This window comes from Anguilla rostrata, chromosome 4, assembly GCF_018555375.3.
Source record: "Anguilla rostrata isolate EN2019 chromosome 4, ASM1855537v3, whole genome shotgun sequence".
NCBI lineage: Eukaryota > Metazoa > Chordata > Actinopteri > Anguilliformes > Anguillidae > Anguilla > Anguilla rostrata.
The window spans coordinates 67337877-67357793 of NC_057936.1; the positions used below are offsets into that span (position 1 = coordinate 67337877).

Genomic DNA, 19917 nt, shown 5'->3' on the forward strand with positions numbered 1-19917 from the left:
GAGAGGGGGCGGGGCTGAGGGTAGAGCAGAGATGTCAGTCTCAGAGAGAGGGGGCGGGGCTGAGGGTAGAGCAGAGATGTCAGTCTCAGAGAGAGGGGGCGGGGCTGAGGGTAGAACAGAGATGTCCGTCTCAGAGAGAGGGGGCGGGGCTGAGGGTAGAACAGAGATGTCCGTCTCAGAGAGAGGGGGCGGGGCTGAGGGTAGAACAGAGATGTCCGTCTCAGAGAGAGGGGGCGGGGCTGAGGGTAGAGCAGAGATGTCAGTCTCAGAGAGAGGGGGCAGGGCTGAGGGTAGAACAGAGATGTTCGTCTCAGAGAGAGGGGGCGGGGCTGAGGGTAGAGCAGAGATGTCAGTCTCAGAGAGAGGGGGCGGGGCTTGACTGATTCCCAGTAAAAGGTCAGCATCACCATTGAGATTATCATGCTGTTCTACCTGAGGGAGCGATTAGACCTGATTCTCTGTGAAGAACCAAACCATCCTAACTCTACTACCCCTCTGAGGGCCAACCACACAGCGTCGGGGGACTCCCTGTGGAACTGGCTCCCTGTGGAACTGGCTCAAGGGGGCGTGATGCTAATATTTTGGCTCATATGTTTTCCTCAGAGGAATGTGCTTTATTATAATCATAAAATTATTTCAGCATTTCATCCATATCATTCTCAATTAACACAGCCAGAGATACCACAAACTGGCACCGAAAACACAGTTATACCACAAACTGACACCTAAAACACAGTTATACCACAGATTGGTACCAAAAACACAGTTATACCACAAACTGACACCAAAAACACAGTTATACCACAGACTGGCACCAAAAACACAGTTATACCACGAACTGACACTGAATCAGATTTATACCACAAACTGACACTGAATCACGGTTATGTGTAAGTGATGTAGTGCGTAGGCCATACCTGCAGCAGCAGTCTCTCGGAAGCCAGGCAGGTGTCCCAGAGGGGCAGGTGGGGGTGGCGCAGTGTTTGGGCGGTGGCCAGAGACAGCTGCAGCACTCCGCAGTGACTCTCCAGCGCCTCCCAGTGGCCCCTGAACAACCGCACATGCGCCAAGAGCTGATCCGCTGTCACACGACCTGCCAGTAAGCAATCAATCATCATATCAATAAACCAATCAATCCATCAATCAATCCATCAATCAATCATCATATCAATAAACCAATCCATCCATCAATCAATCCATCAATCAATCATCATATCAATAAATCAATCAATCCATCAATCAATCATCATATCAATAAATCAATCAATCCATCAATCAATCATCATATCAATAAACCAATCAATCCATCAATCAATCATCATATCAATAAATCAATCAATCCATCAATCAATCATCATATCAATAATCATCATCCATCAATCAATCATTATATCAATAAACCAATCAATCCATCAATCAATCATCATATCAATAAATCAATCCATCCATCAATCAATCATTATATCAATAAACCAATCAATGCACCAAGCAAACTCCCCACCCTGCAGCAAGCTCAGTGGCGATTGGTGGTGTGCTGTTGGGGTCTATCTTGCTATATTAAAAAGGTCGCTGTTAAATACTGGATTAGAGACAGATCTAATTAAAAACATTTAATTCAAAGGAAGTAGCACCATAGTGATACGATAACTAGTCGATTACGTCCCATAATTGGGGTGGGGGGGGGGGGTAATGGGAACAGACAGATGAAAAGGGGGAAGGTGGGGGGGGGGCATTAACACCCAGGAAAGCCCAGTAAGGCCCACTTCTCATGTTGATTGTTGGAAGCAGGAACAGATGTGGGAGTATTTCTCGCACAACATATACAATGTTTTTCTTTGCCTGAACCAAACAAAGAGCATAAGAGAGAGTGAGAGAGAGAGCAAGAGAAACCTTCATCTGGATCTGCAAAATGTCCACTTGCAATGTTTCAGTGAGTGTGTGTGCGTACTCATGGCTTCTGCATTGAGGAGCACTGTGTGTGTGCGAGTGTGTGTAGTGAGGTTGTGTGATGGAGCTGTGAGTGTGTGAGTGCGGTGGGTGTGTGTGTGTGATGTGTGGTGTGAGTGTGAGTGTGATGTGTGTGGTGTGTGTGTGTGTGTGATGTGTGAGTGTGTGTGTGTGAGTTGTAAGTGTGTGAGTGTGAGTGTGACTGTGTGTGTGTGTGTGAGTGTGTGTGTTGAGGTGGGGGTGTGTGTGTGTGTGAGTGTGCGTGTGGGTGTGTGTGTGAGTGTGTGTGTTGAGGTGGGTGTGTGTGTGAGTATGCGTGTGGGTGTGTGTGAGTGTGTGTGTGTGTGTGTGTGTGTGTGAGTGTGGTGTGTGTGTGTGTGTGTGTGTGTGTGAGTGTGTGTGTGTGTGTGTGTGTGCGTGTGGGTGTGTGTGTGTGTAAGTGTGTGAGTGTGAGTGTGACTGTGTGTGTGTGTGTGTGTGTGTGTGAGTGTGTGTGTGTGTGTGTTGAGCTGGGGGTAAATTATGGTTGGCACATGAAACTCAGTGATGCGGTCAGGGCTCAGCTTTAATGGAGTCTGTTGACAATAGGCCTTTCAGCGTCTGCAGGGCTTTAGGACTCTCCACCAATTTTATACACATTTCTGTGTGTTTAAATGAGACATTTTTACCCCTGCACTCACCCACAGACCAGAAATCTCACTACGTTTAACTCACACACACACACACACACACTCACACACATGCTCCTAGATACAGAAACAATGAGTACACACACACACACCTACCCCCACCTCAACACACACACACACACACTGCACCTTTAAAACAGTCACCACACACACTACGTATTTACCGTTCTTCAAGCACGATTGCGGACACAAACACATGCACACAACAGCACACTTGTGCGTGTAACGTAGTCTCCAAAAACACACAACCACGGTGGAACAAGCATACCCCAGAGGCAGAGGAAGAGAAGGAGGGAGGCGAGGGAGAGAGAGAAAGAGAGAGTGGGAGGGGTTATGAGGACATGGCTGCTATAGGACAGCGTGAGGACTATCTGTGAGTGTGCGTGTGTGTGTGTGTGTGTGTGTGTGGTTCCTCACATTAGCAAACAGGACGTAGTGTGAGGAGCAGGAGGAGCAGGGCGCTGAGCTCGCCAGGTGATGTTACCTGTTACCGTTTCCAAGGGTAACCATCTCCAGAAGAGTGTTCCCATGTGGTATCTCTTTCTGGGAGAAGGTGGTCATGTGACCAGTTAGAAAGGGCAGTAGGCGTGGGCGGGGCTTACCCATGCTCATTTTGATTGGCAGGTTCTCCTTGCTGGCGGCCTCCACCAGGTGTCTGCGCACCTCCATCACGGCCTCCTTCTGCCTCCCGCTCAGCATGGCCTCCCACAGGGCGCACGCTGCCCTGTCCCTGGGGTCAAAGGTCAGAGATCACCTCCCGGTCTACCAGGGCCCCACGCTCACCACAATATGAAAAATAATCTTTCACAGGACAGAGACGTTTCGAAATCCACCAGCATGGACAGCTGCCACAGCTCCCTGAATGACTGAGCGTCCAGAGGGGAATTTCCCAATACTACAAACCTAACGCGCACACACACACACACACATTTGCACACACATACTTACACACCCACACGCTCATGCATATTCAAATGCACACACACAATACACATACATGCATACTCAAACACATGTCTGTGCACTGGGAGTTGTAGTTCTTTGTTGCGGCAGAGTTGTTGCAGTTTGCTCTGTTGTGTTAGTCTGGGCTATCTGATATTAAACACATGGTTACAGTTAGCAAGGGGAGGGCGGGGGGGCGAGGAGGGCGGGGGGGTGGGGGGCCTTAACGTTCTCGCTCGTCTTTCTGCCGGAGAGAAATGAACACAAAACACTTACTGACCAAACAGTGTGACTTGGGTGCTTGAGAATATGTGCATGTGTGTGTGTGTGTTTACGTATGAGAGAGTGTATGTATGTGTGTGTGTGTGTGTGTGTTTATGTATGAGAGAGTATATGTATGTGCGTGTGTGTGTGTGTTTACGTATGAGAGAGTGTATGTATGTGCGTGTGTGTGTGTGTGTTTACGTATGAGAGTGTATGTATGCGCGTGTGTGTGTGTGTGTGTTTATGTATGAGAGAGTGTATGTATGTGCGTGTGTGTGTGTGTGTTTATGTATGAGAGAGTGTATGTATGTGCGTGTGTGTGTGTGTGTGTATGTATGAGAGAGTGTATGTATGTGCGTGTGTGTGTGGTTGTGGGTGTGTGTGTATTGCGTGGGTGCGGTGCTGCGTGCATGTGTGTGTGGTGTGTGTGTGTGTGTGTGAAATCATGCTGGGTAAGTTTATACCCTGTTGCCCCCCGCAGGGGTAATGAAGTAACGCCACACCCCCCCCCCCCCCACCAAATGGCCAGAGGGGCTCCAAATTAGAACCAGATTCACCATAAACACACGCACGCACACACACACACACACACATACACACGCACACACACACACACACGCACGCACACGCACACACACACACACACACACACACACACACACACACACAGATGAGGCAATGCTGAATCGGATACAGTCTGGTCTAAAAGAATCAGGCGATACAGCGTGCTGACACTGGGGCTCCCTTCTGAAGGGAGAAACACACAGAGCATTGCAGTCCAGCCACATCCTGTGAGAATGTTAAATTAATATACTGAACCAAGCATGTTGACTCAGGAAACTGCAGCAGTCCTACAGCCCCCCGACCCCCGATCCCGCGCCCCCCGAACGTTCAGTCTACTGGTGGAGCGACATGAGTCTGTTTTTTGGAGAAATAAAAGGCTGGACAGACTGCTACATTAAATCAACCTTTCATGAATTTATTCTGGATCTGTGCGCCATAATCATTTTAATCATACTTTCATCATATTTCATCATAATTATTTGAAGTTTTATTTAAACAGTAACTTTCCCCTCAGCCTCATTCCCTAATTTTACCCCCACCTGTTTATCCCCAACTTCAGCTGCTGGGTTTCAGCTGGCGGTATAACGTGGGGGCTGGGTTTGAGTCCTGTTCTGATCTCAGAGCTGGGCTTAATGGCACAGGCCCTCTGCTTAATACCCCCCCCCCCAGGAACAAAACTCATTTTTGGAGCACACAGTCCATACCTTTCCCATTACATTCCACGCCATTCCCATTACATTCCACACCAATCCCATCACATTTCATACCATTCCATACCATTCCCATTACATTCCACACTATTCCCATCACATTCCCATTACATTCCACACCATTCCCATTACATTCCACACTATTCCATCACATTCCACACCATTCCATCACATTACACACTATTCCCATCACATTCCCATAACATTCCATGCCATTCCCATTACATTCCCATCACATTCCATACCATTCCCATTACATTCCACACCATTCCCATTACATTCCATACCATTCCCATTACATACATTCCATGGACAAGATAAGGTGTAGAAACTGATAAAGCAAGTTTGGAAATTTGACCGGGACACCAGCCGTACACTTTTGAGATATTTCACGTGGACAAAAAGAATATCTCACCCTAAACCTTAATCCCAAAACTCCCCCATTTTGATAATTACCTTAACCTTTGCCCCCCTGTCCTCCTGATGGGACCTCAAACCCACCACAGTAAATCAGGACGAGCAGGCTCAGGGGTCACAGCAGAGGCCAGGGTTTAGGGTGAAATATTACACTGATTACAGCCATCAAGAGCAAAATCCATAAAAAACCAGACCCTCCTTTTCAATCGCCTATGGCAACCAAAACAAAACTGTAGGAATGAAATGTCAATCCTAATTTTGATAAAACTACATGTCCCACAAGGCTAGAGGAAAGTCAGTTCGAGCAAAGATGAAGGACACTGGGATACATGCATTTATGAAAAAGCAGCATAACGAAGTAATCCCAGGCAGGAGCACATTAATGCACACCTGGCTCAGACAACCACAATACTGCCCCCCAGGAAATGACATCAGCAGGATAACCAGCAGCTAGAAAGGCTGAAGGTAAACCAAAGCTCCTCAGATCTTTCTGAAGTCACACGCTTCTGAGTAAGACATGCTGTGAGTGCAGTAGTTAAACCAGCATCTCCCTCTCTCTCTTCCTCTCTCTCTCCCCCCTCTCTCTCTCTCACCCTCACAAACACACACACACGCACACACGCATTGTGTTTAACCATCATAACACATACACACAGATACATCCACACACAAACGTAATGCCCCAGTGTTAACACCCCAGAGTAAAAGCCCTGGGGTAATTTCCCTTACTGGGGTTGTGCCAGGCATCCGGGCGCCAGGGTGCCCTGTGTCTCAGGTGTGTGGGGCAGGTCTGTCAGCTCCAGCATGTCCACCTGCACATCACACCTGTGCCCAGGTAACGGCGGCAGCACCGACAGGATCTTCTCCACCAGACTGTCGCCATGGTGACCCACAGCACCTGTGCAAACAGAAGGTCCGTTAAGCATCTTTACCTCTCACCGCATTTCAGAGAAATAACTCCAAACCTCCACAGCACACGGCTACCTGTACTACACACCGTCACTGGGCCATCACCTGTGAGATCCAGCGTTCTGTCGATGAAAACCACAGAGGCCTTGTTGGGGGCGTTCTTCCTCCTGGCTTTAGACTGAGCGTGATTGGCCAGCTCCCCAGCGATGATGCGGCTCAGTGGTCCCAGCGCAAAGCTCTCCTCCCTGACGTTGGCGAACTCGAACATGGCGTTGAGCCCAGATGCCAGCGTCTTGATCTGGATCTGCAGCTCCTGGGGGAGACAGTGCATGTCCAGGTCCACCAGACTGCCCAGTCTTTTCTTCTCCGGCCGTTTCCTGTTGATGGTCTCGAGGTCATCGGTGAGCAGCGGGAACAGGTCCCCAAAGGCGGGCAGGAGGACAAGCTGCGGCGCCACGGGCGCGAGCACCACGGGTGCGTGCATTACCTCCGCAGTGAAGTTCATGTTCCCCATCCACTCGCAGAGCTTCTCCTCGAATCGCTCGAAAACCGGGTTCCCCTCCAAATCGGCGCTGACATCATTAGCTAGGAGGTGGACGGAGTGAGGGACAGCGGTGAAGACCACGCAGTACTGAAAGCGGCTGAGCCGGATTATGTCTCGGATGACGTCCGCGGTCCGTCCCTTCAGCAGGGTGCTGACCACAAACACCGCTTTCGGCTCATTTTCGCCACCGGATTCGAAGCTGGAGAACTGCTTTAAATTGCGAGCTCCTGCTTCGAGCAGGCTGGCCACTGCACCGTTCCAGTGCAAACACTCTGTGCACCTGTCATCCATAAAAACGACCGCTTTCTTTACCTTTGACAGCACTTTATCCCACACCTGCCGTGAAAAGGCAGATACTCCTTCTGCCGTCAACATATTCGCAAAATATTTCTGCGTTAAACTAATTTTTTAAAGTAGCAGTCTACTGGTACAGAACGATATGCGTCTGTTTTGTTTCTCCTCCACAACAACAGAAAACACATGTAAGTCTCTTAAAGGTGACGTGGCGGTCTGTTGTCGCCATAATTGTACGTCACCGTGCATCGCGTCAATGCAGTGCGAGCAGTTGACAGCGGTATGGCAGTTCACTGTCGGCTTTGGTTCTCTATTAGAAAAAAAAACTAGTGGAAAAACTAGCGCTTTATATGCGGCACGCACACGGAAGACGTGGAAAGGGTACTTGCAGAAACAATACGGGCACAAAAGGAAACGTGAGCCAGCCAGTTATAGACACGTCATGTTTGTAAGCACTAGCTTATATTGAATACTGAAAGAATTACTGACACTTGGCTAGCCTTAAGGTATCATTGTCCCGTTTTGTGAATATGACGACCATTGCTTCATCCATCCATCACTAACACTAGAGCTTTACACTTTCATTTCGAACACATAGGACACATGCGACTAAATAAAAATTTGTTTAGGCCTGTTTGTGTTTTAAAATGATTAATTAATACGCTATACCCTGACGCAGCGGCTACAATCTCGTGCCAGTAGACTTTATAACACGGGTTTACATTGCCGCGGTCTCAGATCACGGTCAATCCGACCCGAGTCATCGCACTCGCCTCTGGTTTTACCGGCTCGTTTGGGTGGTCCTTTAGAAAACCCACATTAATGTCTGTTTATTCTGCCATTTAGCACGGTGAAAAGTGCAGGAAAGTGGAAAATTCCAGATTCACATCCGCATCTACATGCGTGCAAGTCGTTCTGCCGTGTAACCCATATGCTGAAGCACAAATAGTGGTTTTCATATTTCAGAAATTAACTGAGGTTTAAAAAAAAAATTAAAAAAATTCTAACTTTTAAAACATTACCTCACCTTACACCTGTGCTACTCACACTCACCTTACACCTGTGCTACTCACTCTCACCTTACACCTGTGCTACTCACGCACTCACCTTACACCTGCACTACTCACTCTCACCTTACACCTGTGCTACTCACACTCACCTTACACCTGTGCTACTCACTCTCACCTTACACCTGTGCTACTCACTCTCACTTTACAGCTGATGAGATGTACTGGTTGTAGCAGGGCCTAGTGGTGCACATTCAGAATTCCAGGTGAGGAATTTAGTTTACCATAACCACTCCCAGGTGTGGTGCATGGGTGACCCGTGTAGTGTGTGGCGATGGCATTCTTCCTGCTCTGCTAATGGGGCTGCAGGCTGGAGTTATGTGCCTTCGAGATCTTGTGTTCTTTCAGGATTATATCAGGGTTTCTGCCTCGTCACGCGTAATTAGTCAAAGTTAAGAGCAGTTCAGGAAGCGGCACATGGACTGAGCACTCAGGTCAGCTTAGCGTAGCAACAGGCAAAATGCAGCATAGCACAGGTTTGGGAATGTTTTACTGAGACCTTTCTGTTTAGGACAACAGGCTGTCCTTATCATCCCCTCTGCAGGTCAGCCAAAGGTGCCAGGGAGGTTAAACGATTTGGATAGCAGTGATGCAGATTGTTCATGCAGCTCTATGGGTCACCCGAAGGTGCCAGGGAGGTTAAACGATTTGGATAGCAGTGATGCAGATTGTTCATGCAGCTCTATGGGTCACCAGGGCCAGGGTAACGATGGTGCAGTGATGCAGATGTTAGTCTATGGGTCACCGAAGGTGCAGGAGTTAACGATTGGATAGCAGTGATGCAGATTGTTCATGCAGCTCTATGGGTCACCCGAAGGTGCCAGGGAGGTTAAACGATTTGGATAGCAGTGATGCAGCTTGTTTATGCAGCTCTATGGGTCCGAAGGTCAGGAGGTTACGATTTGATAGCATGATGCAGCTTGATTATGCCTATGATATCAACTGAGTTACACCTTGACTGAAGCTCTGGCAACGAAGACCCTCTGCGGTCTGAATGTATTATTTGTTGAGTAGAAGTGAGAAGATTTTCAGCAGTTGATAGTTACATATCCTCAATGTTTGTTAATTTGTCCGGAAAGTCACGAGGAAGTCATTGGAAGTTCTGTAACATCTCACTGTTCTTGAGAGGTCACAGAAACTGTAGACTAAAAATAAATGTAAAAAGTCTCGCTCATCTCCACAGAGAGGGAAGTAGTGTCGCTGTTCCTGCACGAGGCAGGAAGTCCCCTGGGGCCCTTCTGACCCACTTCCTCTGCCTGAAACCCAGCCCTCGGGGGCCCCCTGTGCTCGGAGATCCAGGCTGTTGCCTGTCTTACCTGTTCAAAAGCTTTGCCTCTGTCAATTATTACATTACCATGCTGACTCACTGCTACACTCTGCAGATCCTGCTAATTTGGCACGGAAACCTGAACTCACTGGTGACTCATAGTGGTTATAGTGTGTTCATAGTGGAGCTGTGCTAGAGCCCAGAACATCTCCTCCTCACAACTCCTACCTTCAGTGCAGCCCACATTAACAAGGATTTCACTTATGTGAGCATTTGCTACTACTAGCTGTGTGGAAGAGAAGGTTGGGGTGTGTGTGTGAGTGTTTGCGTGTGTGTGTGTGTGTGTGTGTGAACCACAGGAGTTCTGGACTTGCAGTGGCAGCACTTTCAGACTCCGCTACTTTGTTTTGTTTTAGTCTCAGATGTCATGAAAGGGATTTTTTTCTGAAAACTCCTCTTGTTGTGTTTTGTCAGATGTTGAGTCCTCTGAGAGCAGCACTTTTTGCTCTCTCTTCTTACCTTCTCTCTCTCTTTCCCTTTCTTCCTACCTTCCTCTCTCTTTCTCTCTATTTTTCTCCCTCCTCTCTCTTTCCCTCTATTTTTCTTCCTTCTCTCTCACCCTCTCTTTCTTTTCCTCTCCCTCTCTTTCCCTCTCTTTCTCTAACCCTAATCCTAACCCTATCCTGGGTCAGTGGGTGTGGGGTATGATCCTGGGGGTGGATCATGTGTCACACACACATACACACACACACACTCACACACACACACACACACACACACACACACACACACACACACACACACACACACACACAGCTGGTCTCTTACACAGCCTCTCATGCCTGCACTCAGTGTTGTTGAAGAAACAGCATCTGCTCTTCAGCAGAAAGGCACATCTGGGCCCTGTGTGTAAAAACACACTCAGACACACTCTGCTGTGACCCATAACCCTGCGTATCTGAGCTGAGACTGCCTGCAGCTTAAGCACTGAGACACACACACTCATACACACACTCACACACACACACACACACACACACACATACACATATACACATACAGACACACGCACGCACACACACACACACACACACACACACACACATACACATATACACATACAGACACACGCACGCACCACACACACACACACACACATATACACATACAGACACACGCACGCACACACACTTATACACACACGAGTGTTCAGCCTGCACAGAGACTCACCTTCCCCCCCTCAGCCTGCACAGAGACTCACCTTCCCCCCCCAGCCTGCACAGAGACTCACCTTCCCCCCCAGCCTGCACAGAGACTCACCTTTCCCCCCCAGCCTGCACAGAGACTCACCTCCCCCCCCAGCCTGCACAGAGACTCAGCCCCCCCCAGCCTGCACAGAGACTCACCTCCTCCCCAGCCTGCACAGAGACTCACCTCCTCCCCCAGCCTGCACAGAGACTCACCTCCCCCCCCCCAGCCTGCACAGAGACTCACCTCCTCCCCCCAGCCTGCACAGAGACTCACCTCCCCTCCCCAGCCTGCACAGAGACTCACCTCCTCCCCCCAGCCTGCACAGAGACTCACTGGTTTATAGCTGGTTTATCTCACTGCCCTTATCTGCCTGCACACCGCTGGGCTGCATCACTATCAGCTTATATAGATATGCCATCAAATTCCAGCACTGTCTGTGTGAGAGTGTGTACGTGAGTGTGTGTCTATGTGTGTGACAGTGTGTGTGTGAGAGTGTGTGCCTGTGTGTGTGACAGTGTGTGACTGTGTGTGTGACAGTGTGTGTGTGAGGGTGTGTGCGTGTAGTGTGTGAGAGTTTTTGTGTGTGCGTGCGAATGTGCGCGTGTGTGCACTGGTGAACTGCACTCACCTACTGCACTTCTGTTTGATTAACTTTGCTGACGAAATCAATGCAAACTGTAAAGACTCAGCAATGTAAGAGCCTGTGGAGAGAGTGTCCTGCTGCACAAGCTCCTCCCATGCCAGCTGATCCACGAGTGGCTCTTTGACCCCTGTAAAGCTGTCAGGGTGTCAGCAGCGCATAAAGGGGGGGGGGTGTGTGTGTGTGTGTGTGTGTTGGAAGATAGGTGGGGTGGGGTGGGGGGGTGAAAGTGTGTGTGTTGCCTGTTTTCCTCAGTGAAGCAGAGAGTTTGTCTCTTATTTGAGCTGCCAGGACAGATTATCAGTTTGTAGGGCCTTTACTAAAGTGTGCGGAGAGAGCAGTGGTGTCCTTATAAGGAAGAAGCACGCTGTGTTCCGTACCGCACACCCTCTTCCTGTTTACCTGGGCGTGGCCAGGCTGTACATCCCAATCAGATAAGAGGACAGGGACACAGTGTTCATGTGGGATTCACCAGCCCCTAATTACTGCTCCCTTTCCTCACTGCCCTCTTACACTTTACTATGTGCTTAGACATGAGTTTACAACAATTACCTGCAGGGCTACTCTACCCTGGTCCTGGGGGCCACAGTGCCTGTAGGGCTACTCTACCCTGGTCCTGTGGGCCATCGTGCCTGTAGGGCTACTCCACCCTGGTGCTGGAGGGTTGCAGTGCCTGTAGGGCTACTCTACCCTGGTCCTGGGGGCCACAGTGCCTGTAGGGATACTCTACCCTGGTTCTGGGGGCCATCGTGCCTGTAGGGCTACTCTACCCTGGTCCTGGGGGCCACAGTGTCTGTAGGGCTACTCTGCTCTGGTCCTGGAGGGCTGCAGTGTTTGTAGGGTTTTTTACACTGTCTTGCATCTCTGAATGGGTAGAGAGTGAGAGCAGCTCTGATTGGGTAGAGAGAGAGAGAAGCTCTGATTGGGTAGAGAGTGAGAGCAGCTCTGATTGGGTAGAGAGAGAGAGCAGCTCTGATTGGGTAGAGAGAGAGAGCAGCTCTGATTGGGTAGAGAGAGAGAGCGGCTCTGATTGGGTAGAGAGTGAGAGCAGCTCTGATTGAGTAGAGAGACAGAGCAGCTCTGATTGGGTAGAGAGTGAGAGCAGCTCTGATTGAGTAGAGAGACAAAGCAGCTCTGATTGGGTAGAGAGTGAGGGCAGCTCTGATTGGGTAGAGAGTGAGAGCTGCTCTGATTGGGTAGAGAGTGAGAGTAGCCCCTTGGGCTTGGAACAGAGTGGCCCTGCTCTGACCCCGACACTCTGCCAAATCCAAACATCCTGTCAGGAGTTTTCTTTCAAACCCTGCCAGTCCTGTCTGAGTATTACCCCACTGCAGAACAACAACCACCTACAACCCCTGTGTGTGTGTGTGTCACATTCTGTCTCAAACCTTCTCTCACACAAAAACATACCTACACACACGCACAAAGACACGTGCAGTCATACACAAACACATAAACACACACGCATGCACAGACATACACACACACAGTAACAGCTGGGTCATTAAGAGCTGCTCCAGCCATAATTAGCTGTTTAAAGGGCTGCTGGGTAATTACTCACAGCCTCAGTCTGATCTCAGGGACTGATTTTTATAAATAGACCAGCACATCCCTGCAGAACCTTCCCTGTCCGCCCCAGCCCTGCCCCCTCCCTGCCCGGCCCCACCCTGCTAAGCCCTGCCAAGCCTGGCCCACCCCAGCCCTGCCCCGCCCACCCTCCTCGCTCAACTCAGGCCAGAAGCAGGACTCTGGAGTGGAAACAGGTTTGAGACGTGCTTCACACTCCCGTGTAGTATTTATAGAGCGACAAGACGTGCTTCACGCTTGTGTAGAGTATTTATAGAGCGACAGGACGTGCTTGACTCTACTGTAGAGTATTTATAGAGTGACAAGACGTGCTTCACACTCCTGTGTAGTATTTATAGAGCGACAAGACGTGCTTGACTCTACTGTAGAGTATTTATAGAGTGACAAGATGTGCTTGACTCTAGTTTAGAGTATTTATAGAGCAACAGGACATATCACGCTCGTGTGGAGTATTTATAGAGCGACAGGACATGTATCACGCTTGTGTGGAGTATTTATAGAGCAACAGAACATGTATCATACTCGTGTGGAGTATTTATAGAGCGACAGGACATATCACGCTCGTGTGGAGTATTTATAGAGCGACAGGACATGTATCACGCTTGTGTGGGGTATTTATAGAGCGTCAGGACATGTTTCACGCTCATGTGGAGTGTTTGTAGACCAATGAGACGTCCAGCACTCTTGTGTGGAGTGTTTGTAGACCAATGAGACATCCAGCACTCTTGTGTGGATTGTTTGTAGACCAATGAGCAGTCGTGAGTTGGGCGGGGTTTGGGGCCTGGCAAACCTTCTTTCTGCCGCATGGAAGTTTTCAATCGGAACCCGGCGTGCTGCCAGGGGGAACGGGTGGGGTGGCGGATTTGGGCCAATCCCGCCGCGGAACCCCCTGGGTCTGCCAGCTGTGGCTGACGGCGAGCCAACTCCCTGCTTCTCACTGCTCTTTGATCATTAAACTACCTCCTTATACCTCTTCCTGCTTTCTTTTTTCATTCGTTTTCTTTTTAAAAAACTGCTCCTCAAATATTTTTTATTCTGGATTAAATAGAGCAGCCTAGCAGCGCGATGCGCCAGTTAGCATCTCCTGGCTACGGGCCTCCACATGCAGCTAGAACAGCCGCCCAGTAAAAGCACTCAGACACTGTGAAATAGAGAAGATCCAAGCTAAGGCCATGGTTCTGTGGTAAGATGAAGGGTCTCCTTCAAAACTGTTGGAGCAAAGCAGCAGGACACTCTGTGGTATGAGACTTTCTAATTGGAGCAGAATCAATGTACCGTGAGTGACACCTCTCCTGATTGGTTGTCTTACACAGGAAGGAGCAAGTGGCATGTGTTGTAATTCAGGAACGTTTTCCAGATGTGTACCAGGCAGCTTTTTTTTGTTTTTCTTTCAAGTCATGAAGAAAGTGGGGAGAGCTTGAGCACTACTGAGCAGTCATGGGGGAAGGGAACACTTTCTATGTCAGCTGCTTATATGGACCTGAATTACAGTGTGTGAGTGTGTGTGTGTGTATGTGCGTGTGTATGGATTTGTATGTGTGTGTGCGTGTATGTGTATGGCAGTGTGTGTGTGTGTGTGTGTGTATGTGTGCATGCGTGTGTATGGCTCTGTGTGTGTGTTAAGAGATATGAAATGACATATGAGAGGATATGAGTTGTGTAATAGGCAAGATCTGACAAGGAGTTCGAACCAGCATCTTCCTGCACACTGAGCTGTGTCCGTGAAGTGAAGAGTACACATATGATGAGAGCCAGATGAATGTTAGCCCATCTGGCTAAAGGCTCGTAGCCCCAGCTGAATGCAGTGTGTTAGCCCATCTGGCTAAAGGCTCATAGCCTCAGCTGAATGCAGTGTGTTAGCCCACCTGGCTAAAGGCTCATAGCCCCAGCTAAGTGCAGTGTGTTAGCCCATCTGGCTAAAGGCTCATAGCCCCAGCTGAGTGCAGTGTGTTAGCCCATCTGGCTAAAGGCTCATAGCCCCAGCTGAATGCAGTGTGTTAGCCCACCTGGCTAAAGGCTCATAGCCCCAGCTGAATGCAGTGTGTTAGCCCATCTGGCTAAAGGCTCATAGCCACAGCTGAGAGGATATTGACCACTTGTCACGTGTCAGGAAGTGACTGAAGTGCTCCAGGTTACTGAAGCTAACTGAGCTTTACTACACCTGTGCTAGCTTGTTATATTAGATCTCGTATATGACCTTCACCCGTTTGCTATGACATATCTTGGATATGACCACTACCCATCTGTTGTTATATCTAGGATATAACCTGCATCTGTTAGCTATGTTAGATCTAGGATAGTCTGCACCAGTTTGCTGTGTTAGATCTAGGATAGTCTGCACCAGTTTGCTGTGTTAGATCTAGGATAGTCTGCACCAGTTTGCTGTGTTAGATCTAGGATAGTCTGCACCAGTTTGCTGTGTTAGATCTAGGATAGTCTGCACCAGTTTGCTGTGTTAGATCTAGGATAGTCTGCACCAGTTTGCTGTGTTAGATCTAGGATAGTCTGCACCAGTTTGCTGTGTTAGATCTAGGATAGTCTGCACCAGTTTGCTGTGTTAGATCTAGGATAGTCTGCACCAGTTTGCTGTGTTAGATCTAGGATAGTCTGCACCAGTTTGCTGTGTTAGATCTAGGATAGTCTGCACCAGTTTGCTGTGTTAGATCTAGGATAGTCTGCACCAGTTTGCTGTGTTAGATCTAGGATAGTCTGCACCAGTTTGCTGTGTTAGATCAGGATAGTCTGCACCAGTTTGCTGTGTTAGATCTAGGATAGTCTGCACCAGTTTGCTGTGTTAGATCTAGGATAGTCTGCACCAGTTTGCTGTGTTAGATCTAGGATAGTCTGCACCAGTTTGCTGTGTTAGATCTAGGATAGTCTGCACCAGTTTGCTGTGTTAGATCTAGGATAGTCTGCACCAGTTTGCTGTGTTAGATCTAGGATAGTCTGCACCAGTTTGCTGTGTTAGATCTAGGATAGTCTGCACCAGTTTGCTGTGTTAGATCTAGGATAGTCTGCACCAGTTTGCTGTGTTAGATCTAGGATAGTCTGCACCAGTTTGCTGTGTTAGATCTAGGATAGTCTGCACCAGTTTGCTGTGTTAGATCTAGGATAGTCTGCACCAGTTTGCTGTGTTAGATCTAGGATAGTCTGCACCAGTTTGCTGTGTTAGATCTAGGATAGTCTGCACCAGTTTGCTGTGTTAGATCTAGGATAGTCTGCACCAGTTTGCTGTGTTAGATCTAGGATAGTCTGCACCAGTTTGCTGTGTTAGATCTAGGATAGTCTGCACCAGTTTGCTGTGTTAGATCTAGGATAGTCTGCACCAGTTTGCTGTGTTAGATCTAGGATAGTCTGCACCAGTTTGCAGTGTTAGATCTAGGATAGTCTGCACCAGTTTGCTGTGTTAGATCTAGGATAGTCTGCACCAGTTTGCTGTGTTAGATCTAGGATAGTCTGCACCGTTTGCAGTGTAGATCTAGGATAGTCTGCACCAGTTTGCTGTGTTAGATCTAGGATAGTCTGCACCAGTTTGCAGTGTTAGATCTAGGATAGTCTGCACCAGTTTGCTGTGTTAGATCTAGGATAGTCTGCACCAGTTTGCTGTGTTAGATCTAGGATAGTCTGCACCAGTTTGCTGTGTTAGATCTAGGATAGTCTGCACCAGTTTGCTGTGTTAGATCTAGGATAGTCTGCACCAGTTTGCTGTGTTAGATCTAGGATAGTCTGCACCAGTTTGCTGTGTGAGATCTAGGATAGTCTGCACCAGTTTGCTGTGTTAGATCTAGGATAGTCTGCACCAGTTTGCTGTGTTAGATCTAGGATAGTCTGCACCAGTTTGCTGTGTTAGATCTAGGATAGTCTGCACCAGTTTGCTGTGTGAGATCTAGGATAGTCTGCACCAGTTTGCTGTGTTAGATCTCACGTGTGCCCTGCGAGCGCTTGCTTTGACAGCCCTAATGCATGACCAGGTGCAGCCTGTTACCACACTGGAGGCCACAGGCGGCTGAGTGCAGACCCAGCTGAACCTGGCTCTCCTCCTGTGTGCTTCTCCCTCCATTCTCAAATTCAGTCCTGAAACTTTAGACTGGGAGTCACCTTGGACCAGGACATCTCCTCGGGACATTAATTAATGAATAATATGCTAAATAGGTGTCTTTAATATTTTAAATTATTAATAGCTGTCAGACGTGTGCACCTGCTGTTGTCATAGTGTCACAGGTGCTGTAATTGAACATTCTAGAAAGGGCACAGCGTCTGCGCAGTCTGCTAACCGCTACACTGCAGTGTCTGCGTCTGCGCAGTCTGCTAACAGTCTGCTAACCACTACACTGCAGCACCTGCGTCTGCGCAGTCTGCTAACAGTCTGCTAAACGCTACACTGCAGCTCTGCAACCACTACCTGCGCGTCACTACCATACACTGCATACAACCACACTGCAGCGTACACATCACTGCAGTGTCTGCGCGTCGCTACAGTCTGCTAAACGCTACTCACGTCTGCTAACGCTACACTGCAGTGTCTGCGCAGTCTAACGCCACATGCGTGTTGCCAGCTGCTAACAGTCGCTAACGTACACTGCCGTCTGCTAACCACTACACTGCAGCGTCTGCGCAGTCTGCTAACTGCCACATTGCAGTGTCTGCGTAGTCTGCTAACCACTACACTGTGTCTGCAAAATGGCTGCTGCTGTCCTTGAAGAGGAATGGTGGACATGGTGTTTCTCTCTGTGTTTCTGCAGTCCTCTCTTCCTCTCTTCCTCTCTCCCCCTCTGCTCTTTCTGTAAAGGACATCTGGTTATGAATATTTCATCCTGGGCCTTTGATGTTTTGTCCTTCAGGTGGGATGGTCTATCCCCCATGTAGGTTAGCAGTTTCATCCAGAGCTGTGGCCCTGCTACAGGCAGCCATAACCCCCCCATAACCCCATTACCAGAGCACACATACATGTGAACAGAAGGTAACAAGTAATACACATGTAACTCATGATTAACACAGCATAATACACTCTTTATACAGCCATAACCTTTAACAAGTAATGAGAAACCTGAGTTAAAGGGCATGTGTAAGTTTGAGACCTAATGTGCTAGTGTGTGTCTGTGTGTGTGTGTACGTGCTGGCGTGAGTGTGTAAGTATATGTGTGTACAAGTGTGTGTGTTTGCGTGTAATGTGTGCATGTGTGTATGCGTGTGTGTGCATGTGTGTTTCTGTATGTGTGTGTTCATGCATGCACGTGCAAGCATGTGTGTGTGCGTGAGTGTGTGTGTGTGTATATGCATGTGTGTGTGTGTGTGTGTGCGTGTAAATTGTGCTGGCAGAGCTGATTCTCTCTGGGGAGGTTAGGCCAGCCATACGCGTTTATGATTTATTTGTGTTACATTGCGGAAGGAAGTATCTCCTTCCAGCTCTCATATTTATATTCTGCATGATTTATTCATGTGATTTATATAATGCAGCAAATATTTCATGATTTCCACAGCAATGGGCAGTGATACTCAGTACTAACGGTACTAACAGTCAAAAGCAAATAAAGCAACCAAAGCAAGGGTCTTTGCAACCTTTTTAGACCAACACCCGCCCCCCCCCCCGCCCCATTTCCTCCCTGCAAAAATTTAATTATCAGCCCCAAATGTAGGCTTCTATTTGTTGATGTTAGTGACATTCTGTGAGGTGCTTTATTATTAATAATCAAACGAGCCTGACTGTGTTGGTTAAGATATTTTGTTTTCAGCTCTGAACTGACGGTTAGCTATTTGGCACAATTTGTTATTTTTCATGGTTCAAACAAGTCTGGCGCAAATTGTGCCGTTTTGGCTGTTTCTCATCTGAAGGTCCTCCTCCTTGTGATAGGCTGTTGCTCATCTGAAGGTCCTCCTTGTGATAGGCTGTTGCTCATCTGAAGTTTCTCCTTGCGATAGGCTGTTGCTCATCTGAAGGTCCTCCTTGTGATAGGCTGTTGCTCATCTGAAGGTCCTGCTTGTGATAGGCTGTTTCTCATCTGAAGGTCCTCCTTGCGATAGGCTGTGCGTCCGCTGTGTCACAGATGCTCTGGCCTTCGGGGTCAGCCTCCACATGTTTGGCAGAGAGGAGCTGTGCAGCCATTTCCCCCGAGGCTGCTTAGAGGAACGCAGGCCATGAACTCCACATCGCCCTCCGCGGTCGCGGTCCCATCCAGCGGCATGCAGAGCAGATTCTGTCCCAGGATCATTCCTTAATGTATTATGTTTAGTGACGCCTGACTGAACACGAGGGGTCAAGCGCGTGTAGCCGGCGACGTCCAGCGGGAGATCAGTTTCCTGATTTCTGTGCAGCTGGCTAGCCGCTGCAGCCGAACATCACAGCTAGCCCACGCGGGCAGGCTAGCCACAAGCGCTAGCTTATTCAGGGCTGGACGCAGGCAAGCTAGCTATAAGCGCTAGCTTATTCAGGGCTGGAACAGCTAGCCCATGCAGACAGGCTAGCCACGATCACTAGCTTATTCAGGGCTGGAATTTAGGGTGTCGGACAATCTGATTTCTGACTGCATTCCAATCAGCGGTGCATTCCAAAATAAACGAAATTATGCTTTATTCGGCTTATTTTTTGTATTCCAACATGCCTGTCAGTTTAATAGCCTACTTCTTTTACTTCTAAATTGGGGCTAAGGCCTTTAAACTTCAAAATATTGATGACATTCTGTTCAAAGAGGTTAAAATGCATGTGCTGCTTTATTGATTTCATTTGGCTAGATTAACAGCCCTGTTATTTCCTACTTTGAATCTTGCCATGTTTCCCGCCTTTTTTAAACGATCCAGCGAGTGAACGTGCGCTAACCGCGCTGGAGA

General features: G+C 48.5%; 1 protein-coding gene across 3 annotated transcripts in view; it reads right to left on the bottom strand.

Annotated features, from left to right (window-relative positions):
* The window catches only part of scfd2 (sec1 family domain containing 2), a 43380-nt gene extending 35049 nt beyond the window's left edge, over nucleotides 1–8331 (bottom strand). The window contains exons 1-4 of one of the 3 annotated variants that reach the window (XM_064333960.1): nucleotides 6518–8287; nucleotides 6263–6431; nucleotides 3239–3366; nucleotides 918–1093 (exon numbers count right to left, since the gene is read on the bottom strand). In XM_064333960.1, coding sequence (XP_064190030.1) covers nucleotides 918–1093; nucleotides 3239–3366; nucleotides 6263–6431; nucleotides 6518–7361 — 1317 coding nt within the window. In that variant the 5' untranslated portion in view covers nucleotides 7362–8287. Of the gene's footprint in view, nucleotides 1–917; nucleotides 1094–3238; nucleotides 3367–6262; nucleotides 6432–6517 lie in introns of all 3 variants that reach the window. The other 2 variants (XM_064333961.1, XM_064333962.1) reach the window with 2 other exon arrangements.
* Nucleotides 8332–19917: the final 11586 nt, after the last annotated feature.